We start from the raw sequence: 16,052 nt of genomic DNA, 5'->3' as shown, positions 1-16,052 counted from the left end.
ACTCCCCCTCAAGGTGGAGTGTGAATGTCAAGAACACCCATCTTGCCAAGTAGAGAACGGAATGCTGACTGTCCAAGTGGCTTGGTGAATATATCGGCAAGCTGCTGTCCAGTAGGTACATAGGTTGTCGAAATAACCCCAGAAAGTAGTCGTTCACGAACAACATGACAGTCAATCTCTATGTGTTTGGTGCGTTCGTGAAAAACTGGATTGGCAGCTATGTGGAGTGCAGCTTGGTTGTCGCAGTGCAGCTTTGCTGGACCCTTGTGATCAATTTGTAGATCAGTCAATAAGTACTTCATCCACGTAAGCTCACATGTAGCTGAAGCCATGGCACGATACTCCGCTTCAGCTGAGGATCTCGAAACGGTAGATTGTTTCTTGGTTTTCCAAGACACTAGTGCACCTCCAAGAAATATACAATAGCATGTGACAGATCTTCTCGTAAGTGAACAGCGAGCCCAATCGGCGTCGCAATATCCTTTCAACGTTAAACTCCCATTTGAAGGAAAAATAAGCCCTTGTCCAGGTGATCCCTTCAAGTATCGTAGAAGACGATGCACTGCGTCTAGATGAGGCTTCCTTGGTTGTTGCATAAATTGGCTGAGTATATGGACCGAGTATGAAATCTCTGGCCTAGTGATTGTGAGATAAATAAGTTTCCCAACAAGCCTCCTGTATTGTGAGGCATTATGGAGAAGTTGCCCTTCCGTTGGAGATAATCTCAAGTTTTCTTCCATTGGGAACTTTGCAGGCTTTGCACCAAGTAAGCCGGCTTCATCAATAATGTCAAGCGCATATTTACGTTGTGAGATGGCGATTCCTTGAGAAGATCGAGCCACCTCCACACCAAGGAAATACTTTAAGTGTCCAAGGTCCTTAATGCGAAAATGAGATTGAAGAAATTGCTTGAGGTCATGGATGGCAGCCTCATCGTTGCCTGTGATAATCATGTCGTCAACATAAAGCAAGACGGCTGTAAACGAATTTCCACGCACCTTAGTGAATAGGGAGTAGTCAGCCATTGATTGCTGGTAGCCAGCTTGACCTATGGCAGTGGAAAATTTATGGAACCAGCTGCGAGAGGCTTGCTTAAGGCCATAAAGGGACTTGTTGAGTCGGCATACATTATGCTCCCCCTGCCGATGAAGTCCAGGAGGCAGCTGCATATAAACTTCCTCAGAAAGGTCACCATGAAGGAAGGCATTATGGACATCCATTTGATGTAAGGACCAATGACGAACAGAAGCAACGGCTAACAAACAACGGACGGTGATGAGTTTGGCAACAGGAGCAAAAGTTTCCTTGTAATCAATACCTTCGCGTTGAGTAAAGCCTTTGGCCATAAGACGAGCTTTATAACGCTCGACGGTACCGTCAGAGTTGTACTTGATCTTGTAGACCCATCGGCAACCGATTGCGCGATGACCAGGAGGTAAGGTAGTGAGAGTCCATGTGTTGTTTTGTTCAAGAGCCAGAAGCTCAGAGTCCATGGCAGCACGCCATTGAGGATCACCGTTAGCCTGTGCAAATGTAGTGGGTTCGACAAGAGTCGAAATAGCACAAGCAAAAGAGCGATGTGATGGTGAAAGATGAGCATAAGATACATAGTGATTTAAAGGATAGCGAGTACCTGACATGGAGGAGGACGTGGCGCTGGGAGCAAGGGATTGCACATGATATAAATGGTATCCCTGCAGCCTGACAGAGGGCTTAAGGGCGCGGCCAGATTGGCGAGGGGCAGGTGGGGCAGGTGGGGTAGGGAGTGGTGGAGGGACTAAGTGAGGTTCGGTCGGTGTGGGAGGAGAAGGTTCTATGGGAGGAGCAGTTTCCGTTGGTGTGGATAAAAAAGTGTCGGTCGGTGTGGGGGAAGGAGGTGCAGTCGGTGGCGGTGGGGGATTAGGATGAGATAGGGAGTCGGTGGGGATAGGTAGGACAGGTGTATCAGGGTGATGGTCAAGTGGTTGAGTGGAGAAAGGGAACGTGGTTTCATGGAAGATCACGTCACGAGTGGAAAAAATTTTGTGTGTGGTAAGGTCATAAACACGATAACCCTTCTGACCTAATGGGTACCCAACAAAAACACATCTTTTAGCACGTTGATCAAACTTATGGTGAGGATGAAGGTTGGTAGCATAACATAAACAACCGAAAACCCGGAGATGCGAAAAAACGGGAGTTTGACAATGCAAAAGCTCATAATGTGTTTTATGACTAAGAAGAGGTGTAGGTAAACGATTAATTAAATAACATGCTGTTTGTATGCTTTCCCCCCAAAAGGTTTGTGGTAAATGGGCTTGAAACCGTAGAGCTCGACCAACATTTAGTAGATGACGGTGTTTCCGTTCAACAACCCCGTTTTGTTGTGGTGTGGACGGACAAGAAGTTTGGAATATGATACCCTTGTTATCAAAAAACGAACGTAAAGAGGTAAATTCACCACCATTATCAGCCCTAAGTGCTTTAATCATGCAATTAAATTGTGTTTGGACCCAAGCAATAAAAGAACGTAATAACCCTTGTGTTTCGGATTTAAAACGCATGAGATGTATCCAAGTATAGCGAGAATAATCATCAACAATCGTTAAAAAATACCGAGCCCCCGAATGGGAATTGACTCGATGAGGTCCCCAAATATCACAATGTATCAAATCAAAAGGTGCTTTAGAAGAAATAAAACTGGACGGAAAAGATAACCGAGTTTGTTTAGCAAGAGGACAAATGTCGCATGTATGACTGGAATCAAAAACTATTGATGGAACTTGTTTGGTTAAAGTTTGCAGAGGACCAGTAGAAGGGTGCCCTAATCGTTGGTGCCAGAGGGTGGAGTTGTGGCTAATGTGGTGAGCAAGGCGAAGGTTTTGTTCTGGCGCCAAGTAGTAAAGCCCATTATATCGCTTACCCAGGCCAATCGTCCTCCTCGTATCCATGTCCTGTATCACACAGAAATCAGGGAAGAAAATCACTATGCATCGTAATGCTTCAGTAAGTTTGCTAACAGATAATAAGTAAACTCGAAAGTTGGGCACATGGAGCACTCCATCAAGTTTCATGTGTGGAGTAACTTGTATAGAACCAATCGAGTCTATCAAGGCATGTCCTCCATTCGGTAATTGAACAGAATCCAGCATGGATAATGACTTCTTGTCTAGCAAATGAGGAGAAGGAGATACATGGTCTGTTGCCCCACTATCAATGATCCAATATAAAGTTTTCTCTGACAAGTAAAAAGAAGGTGTGATTGTACCTGTTGCATTTGCAAAATGCTGCGGATTACCATCAACGTTGCTCTTCTTGAGCATTGCCATAAGTTGATTATATTCTTCTGTGGTGAACTTCGGACCGTCACTGGACGTTGCCTTGTGTCGTGAGTCTACACCCTTGGTGGTCTCGGTCTCCACCGTTACTTGGTTTGCCGCAGGTTTTCTTTTGTTTGGTGGCTTGACTGATTTGCCATGATACTTATGGCCAGGCGGGAAACCATACAAGTAAAAGCATCGATCCACGGTGTGGTACTTTTGATCACAATATGAGCATTGAAGGGTGTTTCCTTTCGGTGCAGCAGTGTCCCTGTTACGGGTTATATTCATAGCATGCAGATTTATATTGTTACGATTTAGAGATACCTCTACTTGCTTCTCTTGTTGGAGAACAAGGGAATATGCCCTCCGAGTGTCTGGTAGTGGCTGCATCAATAGTATCTGTCCACGTACTGCTGCATAAGAGTCGTTTAAACCCATCAGGAACTGCATCACCCTTTCTTTCTCATCTCGATCATTTATCTTCTTCAATCCCCCACAGGTACAAGTCGGAGTTTCATTGTAGGATGCCAGTTCATCCCACAACGCTTTCAGTTTCGTGTAGTAAACCGAGATCGATTGTTGTTCCTGTCTGTGTTCAACGATCTCTCTCTTGATTTGATAAATGCGTGAGTCGTTTCCTTGTGAGAAACGATCTCGCAGGTCAGCCCAAACATCGGTTGCTGTCGTGTAATAAGAAACACTGCTCGCAATGTCATCGTGAACTGAGTTGAGAATCCAGGCAAGAACCATATCATTGCATCTTTTCCATGATGCAAATTGTTTGTCAGTCTCTGATGGAGGGTCGATGGTGCCATCAACCATGCCAAGTTTATTTTTCGCGCTCAAGCTGATTCGCATAGCACGATTCCAGGTATTGTAGTTGTCTCCTTGAAGTGTTTTGGAGACCAAGATATTCCCAGGTTGATCTGAGGGATGTAGAATAAAAGGGTTCGAGACATCTGTGATTGTCTCCATAGGGTTTTGGGTGTCAGTGGACGCCTTAGGTATTGGTTCGCCCATGGTGGTTTAGGTGATGTTGTGTTTGTTAAGATTTGCGGAAGCTGTGTGGGTATTCAGAGTCACCAGAAACGGTGCTCTGATACCATGTTGAAAAGTAACTCGGCTAGGGTTTAGAAATATGAAGTCTGGGAATAAACTTTGAATATTTCACATAGATCTTTTACAATAGAATACAAGACTTATATAATACAAGGAAGTCTATTCTAAGAAGGAAATAAAGAAGATTTACATTGATTTATACGGATCAATTCTACTCCTAATATAAAGGGGAAACAAGTAAGTATCCGCAACGATATCGTCGCTTAATATCATTCGATCAAAAATAATAAATAAAAATTGACCAGCTCTATTCCCTATTTGTCACTCAATAAATCTGATCAATTAACCATGAATATAAAATTAATTAATACCATAAATATAGGGTGGTTATCCGCATACCTCTTTCTATATATCACACACTTCTTTCAATTTTTTACTATCAAATCGAATAAATTGACAAAATATAGTATGACTCTCTTTCCCCCTCTCTCCTCTAACCCCCAAGATTTGTTCAAAATACGAGTTTTTGTTTCTCCGAATCTCTTCCAATGGATCTCCAACAATCTCATCAGCCTAAGAAGCTCCAAAATTTCCCCTTTCCATTTCTAATCAGAACGGAACTTCGTTACGCAATCTCTTTCTTCCTTCTCCTAGTTTCTTCCTTGTTTATTCTCAGTCTCGTAACCCCATTCGACTCTCAGTTTCTAGCCGATCATTTGGGTTTCTTATCCCAAATCCTACCAAAAAATAATCACAAGTTGCCTCCAGGAACTTGTGATTATTCCTACGGCAGATGGGTCCGCGACGAGACTCATCCACTTCAGTCCTACACCGAGAACTGCCCGTTTCTCGACCCTGGCTTCCGGTGCAGCCAGAGTGGTCGAAAAGATGAAGGTTATCGGAGATGGCGGTGGCAACCGGCTGGCTGTGATGTTTTGAGGTGAGTTTGTAGTGTAGTTTTCAGAAAGCTTGGTTTTGCATGATACTGCACACTGCCATGCATACATTTTAGGTTAAACCCTTGAAACCATATAAACATTAGGAGTAGGATAGTCCTTAGAAATGAACATAAAAATAACTGCACTAGGACATTTTTGTGATTTAAACTTAAAAGTGTAGATTTTTTCCGAGTGCAGTTTTCTATTTCGTGTGGTAGAGCACTTACTCTTGCACTTGTAGCAAAAGTTCGATTTTTGCTCTCTACCCTAAATTAAAGAGGGAAAGATTTTGAGCTACTATAGTGCACTCATTGGTGTTACGAGATGTACAAGAAGAGCTAAGAACTTAGCAAATGATGTCCTAATCTAGTAGTTTAAGAGATTGATTTCAAAGGTTAATTAGTGTACTTAATAGAAATTAGTGATAATTTGATGGACTGAGAAAATCAAGGAACCTAATCAAAGAGATTTTATTCTTCCTCCCCATGATCTCAGATTTAACGCAAGCGACTTCTTGGAAAGAAGCAGAAACGGACGGATAGTGTTTGCCGGCGACTCCATCGGAAGGAACCAGTGGGAATCCATGCTATGCATGCTTGCAGAAGGGGCGTCCAACAAGTCTAGAATCTATGAAGTGAATGGGAACCCCATAACAAAACACAAGGGTTTTCTGTCGATGCGGTTCCAGGACTACAACCTCACAGTTGAATATTACAGGGCACCCTTCCTTGTGGTTGTAGGACACCCACCCAAAAATTCACCAAACCAGGTCAGGACCACAGTTAAGCTCGATCAATTCCATTGGTACTCCAAACACTGGGTTGGAGCAGATGTTCTAGTTTTCAGTGCAGGGCACTGGTGGAACGAAGGCAAAACAGCAAAGATGTACGACACTAGCTAGTTCCTTAAACTCGCTAACATGTTCCTAGTCTAAATATCTGACATGTTATGTTGTTAGATTCTTAATCTTCCACACATCTAAAAAGGGTTGCACCTTATCAATGATCTGGATTAACAATTTAACAACATAACAAGTCAAACCGTTAATTTACTCATTTTTCGTTATCTCTTCACAACTGGCCGTCTTGTGTTTCAGGGGCTGCTACTTTGAGGAAGACGGCAAAGTGAATTTGACAATGGGAGCGATGGAAGCATTCAGGAGGTCTATACAAACCTGGAAATCTTGGGTGCTCAAGAATTTAGACCCTCGAAGGACTCAGGTTTTCTACCGAAGCTTCTCTCCGGTGCATTACAGGCAAGTATCAACAGATTTCTGACTATGAAAACTTCCATTTACATACTTCAAACCAAAAGAATGAAAGGCAATTAGTGTAACTTGGTGACTTTACAACTTGCTGTTCCTTAATAGTTGCTGCCAAACATGGCGTAAAAGTAAGGAATTGATGGTTAATGAATCGATGAGGTTTTAACATGCGAAGTTGCAGGAACGGCACATGGAATGAAGGGGGTGGGTGTGATACCTATTCAGAGCCAGAAACAGACTACAAAAATCTTGCAGTTGACCCGGTGAATAATCTCTACATTTCTGAATCAATCAAACAGTTGGAATACGAAAAGTGGAAGGTCCAGTTCTTAAACATCACGTATCTAACAGAGTTCAGGAAGGATGGTCACCCCTCAAAGTATCGTGAGCCAGGAACTCCAGTTGATGCTCCACAAGACTGCAGCCACTGGTGCTTACCCGGAGTGCCTGACACATGGAATGAACTTATTTACGCTACTCTACTGGCAAAAGGATTCAGAACCAAGTAAAGAAAATGTGGCATACCTCAGATTTGAAAATTTATTTACAGACAACTGTACATAATCAGCATTGGCTTCTATTCAGGCTAGTTCCTCCACATTTTCGTTGGAACTGTCTTCACTGCTTTCCATTTCCTTCAGTTTCTCAACCTGCCTCAAGAGATTCAACCTTTCCGGACCATATGTTGATGGTATCTGTCAAAGAAACATTAGCACGTTCACGTTAACAAAACACAAGTTTGGTTCTCATGAAGAGTGAAGGAAATGAAACTCTTGGAACTAAAAGCCACATACCAGAGCTGGTACATATCTCTGAATAGCAGCCAACATTGCTGCATGTCCAACTGCAGTGACCTGCGAGACACAAGTTATCTCTATGCTAAGTTCCAATAGGGTTTAGAAAAAGTGTTAGGCAAAACAGCTAAATTGTTCAATTTTTATTTCAAGGTACAAATTCATTTTTATTTCTTTTCTTGGCTTGAAGATACTTAAAGCCAATTATGAACCCCCTTCCACCATGTCAAAGGAACGGTATATACGTTATTCACTTGCAATGGCACAACAATGCAACATAAACAGAATATCTGAAGCACGCCTTGTTATATGACCATAAACCCCCTCAAATGATAAACCACATCAGCTGGATGAAGAACTATGATGAGAATCCTATCATTTTATAAGTTTTTTGGCCAGAATAAAAGATACAAGGAAGAATTCTCACTGGAAGAAGCATTAAAACACCGATAGGAACAACTGATGCTAAGTCGGTCAGAGTTCTCTGTAGAACTTTTTTTTCTTTTTCTGTCAGTTCATCTCCAATCAAGACCCTTCTAAGCAACCCCATAGCAGCACCAACGTCAATAGCTAGCAATTGAGTTCCTTGCCACACATCCTGCTCATCAATTTTGAGATGAAACAAGAAAGAAAACTAATGAAAAGGAAATTACAAGCTGCGGAGAAGTCCTCCTATATTAAAAGTAAGAGTCCACATCCTGCTCATAATTAAGTACAAAAAACAATGAAGACGTCCACAGGCCATTAATAGATATCCTATATCCTAATTGGTTTGGTGGCAACTAAAATATGCGGTTAAAGGAGGCGTGGTCCTCATTCTGAATGATTTTTCTAGTCAAAGTATTAAACAATTGGAGCAAAACCAACATTAAAGTTCCTTTTCCCCCCTAATTTTCTTGGCCCAAGTGTAGGTCAACAATGTCTAACGAGTTAACAACGGTCACCATTTGCCTACTTAATCCAGAAAAAATTCATACCGTGCTAGCTTCTTTTAGCTTGTCAATCGATTTTTCAATGACATTCTCTTTCTTCTGAACCTGGAGTAGTTGAGCAGCTCCGACATCATCCTCATAGTTAGGACTATCATCAACAGACTTAAGATCCTGAATAAAAAAATCCATAGCAACATAAAAATTTCTTAAATCAGTAAGAGTTCAAATGACAGTCTCAAGTAGGAATTGTTTACTGGTCAATTTCTTTCCTTTTTGTTTTCTCCTGAATAATATGGTATCAAGTTGCATGCAGTGTGAGATATACCTCCTCATTTTCTGATTGATCAGCACTCATTTGCACCCGTTTTTCAAGTTTTATCAGCTCATTCTGTAAAAGTTCAAAACGCTGAATCTTACTTGATTCTGGCTCTTCAAATTCAATACTTGAAGCACTCTGCTCAATAAGTTCATTATCCTGTATTAAAGGATGCAAACATTAAGCAACTTGGTTTGAGATATTGCACATTTCCAATTTCCAACAACAAAATAGATATATGCTCCTGAATCAAGTGAGGCAATAGCAACAGGGAACAATCTCATAAATGAGAACGCCAAAAAGTCAGTTACAAAGGATTCTCTGCACTCAAAAGCTAAGCACATGCCTTTATGGGTTTTTTTTTTTCATGCCACAGCTATTCTATCTTCCTATTAAGGGACAACAAGATAGACTAGAAAACCACAAGTCAATAATTGAAACCTAACTTCTCAACCGCATTTTTATAAGGACAACAAAAGGAAGGAACACAAAATAATATAACACAGGGCTATTAAGAGAAGCAGCTACGAACCCAAAGTATTTATCATGCTAATGCAAAGAAACACTGCTAGTGGCAAATTCAACCTGAGTGTTCTATTAATGACCTTGCCCTAACCGAAAAAAACATGTCGGAGTAACATTAAGTGTTGTTAATTCTTGGTCAAAACAGATCTAAATTTGAGCCAGCTGCATACACAATCTTATTTTAGATACAAAAGTTCCAGTTAAAAGTTAATACATTTGGATATTAGATAGCGCAATACTATGTAAAAGTCAATGAAATCCTTGTGAAGATGGGCCATACAGATTGATCCCCAATCAACTCATGATTGGGCTTTCCAGTTGGACGGCGCATTAGGGAGCTCCACAAACTGCGAGATTTACTGACAGCTCTAGAAATAAATTTTGAAATGAGATGTGCTTATCAGAATACAACCAAAAAGAAAAAAAAGAGCTAAGTCATATGGAATAATAAAAGCTTCATAATAAATAAGAACTTAAGCTTCATACCTATTGCCCCCATTCTTTCTACTTTTCCTTTTAAAGAACTGTTGCTGCTTGTTAGTAGAAGACTGGGAGCGATTACCTTCCTGGATGACAAGAAAGAAAGTACAACTAATACAAGTCAGAATTCACAAAATCCAATGAGGGTAAAATGTCTCATAAATAAATATACAAGTGAACCTAAGAATGGAGCTTGGCATAAGAGAAATCTACAATTATAATGCATGGTCTGAACAGAGCAACTTATAAGATACAGTAGGTAAATTTGAGAGGAAGCCAAACAACATAATCTAAAAATGCAGGAAAGCCCCATCACAATTGGTGGTTTACATCCTCGAGTTATCTCTCAAATACATTCACCTATAACTATAAGATACTTTGAGGATAATTATTATAGTATATCTTCTATGCCAACATCAAGGAGCCAAGACATCTATCTGTTATAGAAAAACATGAAGAAAAAAAATGTCCAATAATGAACATGTACTTTGACATCTATACGTAGAAAATCTGAATAAATTGAAAAGAAAAAAAAAACGAAAAACCCCTGCAAAGTTCACCAACTATTAAGTAATAAATTGGTTGAATGGTGTGTTGGTGATCAAAACATTACAATCATCATATGAAACTGAAAGGGAAAAAAAAAAAAGAAAAAAAAAACCTGCTGAAGGGAAGCTGCTTTTGCTCGGAAAGATGCCTCCAGAAATTCAGCCTCTTTTTTAAGCTTCCTTATCTTCTCAAGGTCAGAACAAGCAGCTTGTATATGCTCTTTTCCTGAGTTCGAACTTGATACATGTAAATCCTGAAGCAACTTTTCTAGTCTTATCACGGCTTCTTCAACACTCTCCAAGGCCTGACACCAAATGCCAATTCCACAAAACAATCAGAGGCATTCAGCAAGTTCCTATGTGGCCCCAGTACTATCCCAAATATTGCCCAACAAAAGGACTGTTAAATAGCTTTCGTTTGAGGTGCTAAGTATTGAAGGGAAGTCTAGAGCCGATGAGACCATTTATGCATGAGTAACCGAAAAGGGTATATGGAGAAATAGTGGGGTAAAAACTGACAAAAAATTGCATAATTATACTGCACTTTGCAATGAACACAACTTAAAGGGAAATAAGCGCACCTTGTCAAAAGTATCCAATTCTTTCCCAGCTGGTGGATGAGTTCTAGGTCTAGTCCTCTCAGCAATGTTATTGCTATAGCTTTTCATATTTTCATTCCTGCATTGCAGTTTAAAAGGGGGGTGTGTGTGTGTTAGAGAGAGAGAGAGAGAGAGAGAGAGATGATTTTGCTACATTCATTAACTTACTTTAATATACGGCGTTCTTCCATACACTCCACCAATTTGTTGTGCCTAACCATTGAAGACAGAAAAAAAACCCTTTTTAAAAAAAAAAAATGAAGCCATTTACGGTTCAATCACTATGCACCACATGTTTTGCATACCCTCTAGACAAGAATCTCGCTGCCTTAACATTAGAAGGGTCCTCCAGCCATTTACTGTATTTGATAAAACTCTGCATCCACTGAAAACATACTTCTAAAGCTTGGGGAATTGCTTCATAATTGGGAGGTCCTTCCCGTTTACTTTTACGCCCATGTGATTGTTTTGGGGTGCCTGAAATGCCTGGAAAAAATGGAAGCCAGTCTAGCTCTTCACAGACTACCTGTGGAATTTATGCATCATTAGATATCGTATTTAAACCACAAAAGTGTATCCACAAGATGGTTATGACAACACATGCTAACCTCTACATACAATTGATAAGAACTTATTGATGAAAGCTGAGGATAGTATAAGATGCTGCCCCCAATCAAGAACCTGCACATATTGAAAATACTAAATCCACAAGGACCACAACCAAACCAAGAAAGCAATTACAAACTTATGTATCATCTGTCAAAAAAACCAGGTATACCTAACAAAGCCTCCAATCGGTTCAGCTAACACATCAAATCCATTTGCCGATAGAAAGGACTGTGTGCTTCTACCCAAGGCAATAAAGAATCCAAATATAGCCAGATCCCTCTCCAATACCTACACTAATTCAGTATTAGCCGACAATTACAGCATCATCGTAGTACAGCTTTGCAACCGTATATACATAAAGGCTCACAAGCCCCAATATATATAAGTAATCATCGATTATAAATATCGTAAAGATAAGGCCTTTCTTCTCACTTAAAAAGACTTAAGCAATTTCATTATCCGGTTCCTATATTAATTTTCTATTTCGCCACATCTTTATATTTATTCTCCTATTATTTTGACTGGCCAACCTTCATGTCTCTTAAAGGAGCTCCTAAGTGGAGTATCAAGTATGATCTACATATTCAATGGTTTGACCGTTAAGTCAAATGTTACACGTACTCAACACTAAATTATGAAAGAAATATAGTAGGAACGGCAACTCAAAACTCCACGTTCCTCTGTTACAATCTCAGATTTCCTAATTAGACAGTTCTGTCAGAAAAAGAGTACATACTGATGAGTAATATACTTTTATGCTGGCTCCATTACAGTTGATATAATATTATAAGGATGATAAGCCTGACATTCATGACTTACACTTATGCATTACACCCTCTTAACCTGCAAGTCTGTTAGCTTCAAAAGAGTTTCTATTGTGAACTTCCAATCAATAAGCAGCCTATGGGAAGGGTCACAGGCCTAAACATTGTCCCTGAGGTTACCTCAATACTTTCAGATGTTGTTAGTCTTGACCATATTCGTTCTCTATCTATAGCTCGCTGCAGCTGCCTCTGTACAAGATTCACCCAGAAAACAACTTCTTCTGAACCTTGATCAATTTTTACTCTACATGCTGCAGCTCGAGGACCAAAATGAACAAGGAACTCCCTGTGCAGACCTATATCCTTTATAGAAAGATAAGCCTGGTGTATAGGAACAAAATCAACCAGCATGTCCATGAATCTACCAGTTATATCTGGGATTGTCGAAAAGAAATGAGGGCAAGAAACTTTTGCTTGCCCAAGTTTTGTAATTGCGGCATTGCATGTCAGTGCAAGCATGAGGAGAGATATGTGACTAGCATTGCTAGACCCCAAGTGTGTTCCCTTGCTAGACCTGGAAGCAGATTGAATGCAGCATTAAATCTACATAATCTTCAAATCCATCTAGAAAAATTAAAATACACACTAAACAATAGATGATAACATACACATTGGTTGCAGCAGTATAGCGTGGGTCGCCTTCAAAATAATTAACGAAGGATGTTACCACCAACGGCACTTGCTCAGAGAAAAACCACTCATAAGCTTCAGGTTGCTTGGCTGATAGTTGATCCCGGATTAAGCTCTCAAGGGAAGCAGATTCTCTTAATATACTGCATCAACGAACTAATTAAACATATTGAAAATATTAAACCAAATAAAAGGAAATATTAGGGTTAATAAATCTATAAGCGACCAAAAGTTGAAAGAAAGAAAACATCAGTTACATTTGACTTTTGTATGAATGAAAACACATAACTGAAATTTCAAAGTCCTCAGTCTAGTTTTCCAATACTGACAAACAAATCAGAGCACGAATTTTCCACTTTCACGTTAAAAAATTAGTCCACTTAATTTTCAGTTTAAAAACATAAATTTGTTTCGTGTACACAAGCAGTAAACGCCATAAGAAAGTAAGGTGGTTGAAGCTGATATTTAAAACTCACCTAATTACAATTGTCTGTAAAAGAGATCAAAGTATGCCATTTTTATTGAAGTGAGAAACTGTCAAACGTCCTTAGATCAATACAGAGGAAGAGAAGAGACTCATACTTAGGCCCAAGTTTAAAAAATGCATCCTTATTAGCAGCACTGGCAATAAAGGTAATTACAGTTTGAATGGACTAGCTAGAAAACTGATAGGACAAGCTTCTAGTCAGTCAACTCAACTTCCACACATTAACTCATAATTTCTGAAATACAAGTAATGTAATACCTCCTTTGGACAAAAACATTTATGTCTCTGTCTCTACCATCCCCTCGAGCTGCAATCTCGCTCGCTGCTTGCAATAAGGAATACACTGAAGCCTGAGAAATCAACTCCAGATATTGAGAACTATGAATCGATGCAAAATAATTAGCTAAAAAGGTTCACCAGTAATACCCGTCAAATTAGTCCCACAAAAATGACCTTGAAGAAGGTTAAACCAGTTCCATATATAATATAAGGCAAGTAGATTTCATGATATAGACTAAGATAATGGATAAGCTAATAAGACTGGTATACCTTGCAGAAACATGGAATACCAGTCTTACTTATTTACAAATGATTAAACTTCTCCTACTAAATTACTGATTCAACAAGATAAGTGTGAAAGTCATACTATGCGAGACACAATCTGGAAGTGAAGAACAAGTTCAATAACACTATGAGACTGGCATAAACCAAGTAGGAAGGACCATTGAGTTTACTCATGCATAATCTCAATTACAAAAAATTAACAACTGTTTTCCTTTTCCAAGAATAGTAGTAGCATGCAGCGAATCATAAGATGGTCCATGCATGTTGTGGCCTTAACAAAGACATTCTAAAGTTCATGACAACCTGATAAGACAGTGTTTTGAGCCAGGCGTTTCTGTCTATGCTAAGCCATGCAGTTGAAAACCAAGAAGACGTTGACAATGAACCCTGTTCCTTCATGGCTAACTCAAAAACCCTGGCTGCTTCATGTAAATATTGGACAAGTCCATCACTAGAATCTTCACCTTGAAATGATTGATTAAGCTTGACTTTTATCTCCTCAACATCCCTACTGGTGCTAGCTTGGGGACTCCCATTGACCGTAACACCATCATCAGCAGATGCAAGTGGAACCAGGCTATCCGTTCTTCTAGATTTTAGAGAATGTAGACAGTGTTTCCAATTGCCCTCTGCTCGGAGATTAAGACTATAACAATTACTGTGCTCTAACACAGAAAATCTTATAAGGCATCTTCTCTTTGGATAAGCCCAGTTACTTAATAGGTGATCCAAATCAACCACTTTGTTGCAGGAATCATGTATTCTAGCTGGTTTAAGCGAATTCCATGGATTTGAAGAGCTGCAAGTACCAATCACAACAATAAGAAACAAACAAATAAAACATAACGACACGCCAAGGTGCTAGTGCTAACAATTAATAGCAAAACAATACGCACTTCAAGGTTATCAAGCCAGTACATAAACACACAAAAATCCGAAAACCACATAATCAACTCCAATTTTTGAAAAGTATAAGGATAACATGTGAACCAAAGACCTATGGATGCTCCAGTTAGAATATGCGATTATGAGACAGAGGCTCAGGGAATAAGGGGTAGAGGAGGACCTAGACTTGGAAAGAGACTCTAAGAAAAGACATGGAGTACTTGGCACTAACGAAAGACTTGGCGCAAAATCGAGTGCAGAGGTGTTCTAGGATTCATAGAGCCGACCCCACTTACTGCAATAAGGCTTTGTTGTTGTTGTTGTTTATCAGTATAACATACTACAACACAATTTACACATGATGCAGAACGGTTCCAATTCAAAACTCATCTGCTAGAAGGAATACATTCTCACTTTTTGCAAAGACCCAACAAAACCAAATCAAAATTCTTGACTTGTTACATCATCTACTGCTCAGAAGAATTGAGCAACTAACATTAAATTGGATTAAATCAAAACAAACCAACATTCAACGACACATCAAATTCTTATCTTCCTACTGCTCAGAAGCATTGAACAACTCATTAAATTAGATTAAATCAAAATAAACCAACATTCAACGACATGCCAAATGCTTAACTTCCTACTGCTCAGAAGCATTGAACAACTCACATTAAATTAGATTAAATCAAAATAAACCAACATTCAACGACATGACAAATGCTTATCTTCCTGCTGCTCAGAAGCATTGAACAACTCACATTAAATTAGATTAAATCAAAATAAACCAACACTCAACGACATGTCAAATTCTTATCTTCTTCTCTACTTTCAGCGTATCACTACCCAATCATTGATATACCGCAATTCACACAACTAAACATCACAATTCCAGTTCGTAATCGATATCGAAACCTCAGAAACCCTAAAATCCTAGAAATTAAATTTGCCAAAATTAAAATCAGAAGAAAAAAAAAATGCCGCGCAAAGGAAATGTGAAAGAGAAGTGGAACACCTTGGAGATAGAAAACCGTTGTGGTACAATTTAGTGGCCATGTAACAGCTGAGAGATGAAAAATTGGAGGGAAAACTTGTTTGGTTGCCGAGAAAAACACCGGGATAATGGCGAGAAAGTCAGAGAAAATTATTGGGGGAAGAATGCTTTAGGATTCTCTTCTCAGTTGGGCGGGGGCTGTCTGGGTTGTTTGCGTACACAGAAGAAGAAAAGGTGACGTGGCAAACGGGAATTATCCGCATACGTGGAGACAGGTGCGATCACATAACAGATTGTTGGCT

At 39.7% G+C, this 16,052-nt stretch overlaps 2 protein-coding genes across 3 annotated transcripts; one reads left to right on the top strand and one right to left on the bottom strand.

Moving 5' to 3' along the window:
• The first annotated feature begins 4,838 nt into the window (after positions 1-4,838).
• LOC103449546 (protein trichome birefringence-like 8) lies at positions 4,839-7,146 on the top strand. The gene is made up of 4 exons (XM_008388871.4): positions 4,839-5,301; positions 5,795-6,184; positions 6,396-6,554; positions 6,745-7,146. Exons 1-4 carry the CDS (start codon positions 4,910-4,912, stop codon positions 7,070-7,072), a joined length of 1,269 nt encoding a protein of 422 aa, XP_008387093.2. The 5' UTR covers positions 4,839-4,909; the 3' UTR covers positions 7,073-7,146.
• On the bottom strand, positions 6,570-16,052 carry LOC103449498 (uncharacterized). 2 transcript variants are annotated; one of them, XM_029090355.2, is made up of 19 exons: positions 15,772-16,052; positions 14,175-14,670; positions 13,566-13,657; positions 12,799-12,963; positions 12,311-12,704; positions 11,536-11,654; positions 11,366-11,438; positions 11,063-11,283; positions 10,926-10,970; positions 10,740-10,836; positions 10,272-10,463; positions 9,617-9,696; positions 9,411-9,498; positions 8,615-8,764; positions 8,335-8,460; positions 7,785-7,955; positions 7,358-7,417; positions 7,089-7,258; positions 6,570-7,010 (listed from the first exon to the last, which is right to left on the bottom strand). In XM_029090355.2, the coding sequence occupies exons 1-18, from the start codon at positions 15,810-15,812 to the stop codon at positions 7,145-7,147; spliced, it is 2,724 nt and encodes a 907-aa protein (XP_028946188.1). In that variant the 5' UTR covers positions 15,813-16,052; the 3' UTR covers positions 6,570-7,010; positions 7,089-7,144. The 2 variants fall into 2 exon arrangements, with proteins under 2 accessions (XP_028946188.1, XP_028946189.1); XM_029090356.2 differs by lacking the exon at positions 9,411-9,498 and having other exon boundaries at positions 15,772-16,051.

Source organism: Malus domestica, chromosome 12 (assembly GCF_042453785.1).
Source record: "Malus domestica chromosome 12, GDT2T_hap1".
NCBI classification, from domain to species: Eukaryota; Viridiplantae; Streptophyta; class Magnoliopsida; order Rosales; family Rosaceae; genus Malus; species Malus domestica.
This window is presented reverse-complemented; position numbering and strand designations above follow the sequence as displayed.

Coding starts and splice junctions, on each gene's coding strand:
- LOC103449546 (XM_008388871.4), top strand. CDS start 4,910: ATGGATCTCCAACAATCTCATCAGCCTAAGAAGCTCCAAAATTTCCCC. Junction 6,185..6,395: donor GAAGGCAAAACAGCAAAGAT/GTACGACACTAG, acceptor CTTGTGTTTCAG/GGGCTGCTACTTTGAGGAAG. Junction 6,555..6,744: donor TTCTCTCCGGTGCATTACAG/GCAAGTATCAAC, acceptor GCGAAGTTGCAG/GAACGGCACATGGAATGAAG.
- LOC103449498 (XM_029090355.2), bottom strand. CDS start 15,812: ATGGCCACTAAATTGTACCACAACGGTTTTCTATCTCCAAG. Junction 11,655..12,310: donor CAACATCTGAAAGTATTGAG/GTAACCTCAGGG, acceptor GAATTAGTGTAG/GTATTGGAGAGGGATCTGGC. Junction 8,765..9,410: donor AGTTGATTGGGGATCAATCT/GTATGGCCCATC, acceptor CCTTTAATACAG/GATAATGAACTTATTGAGCA.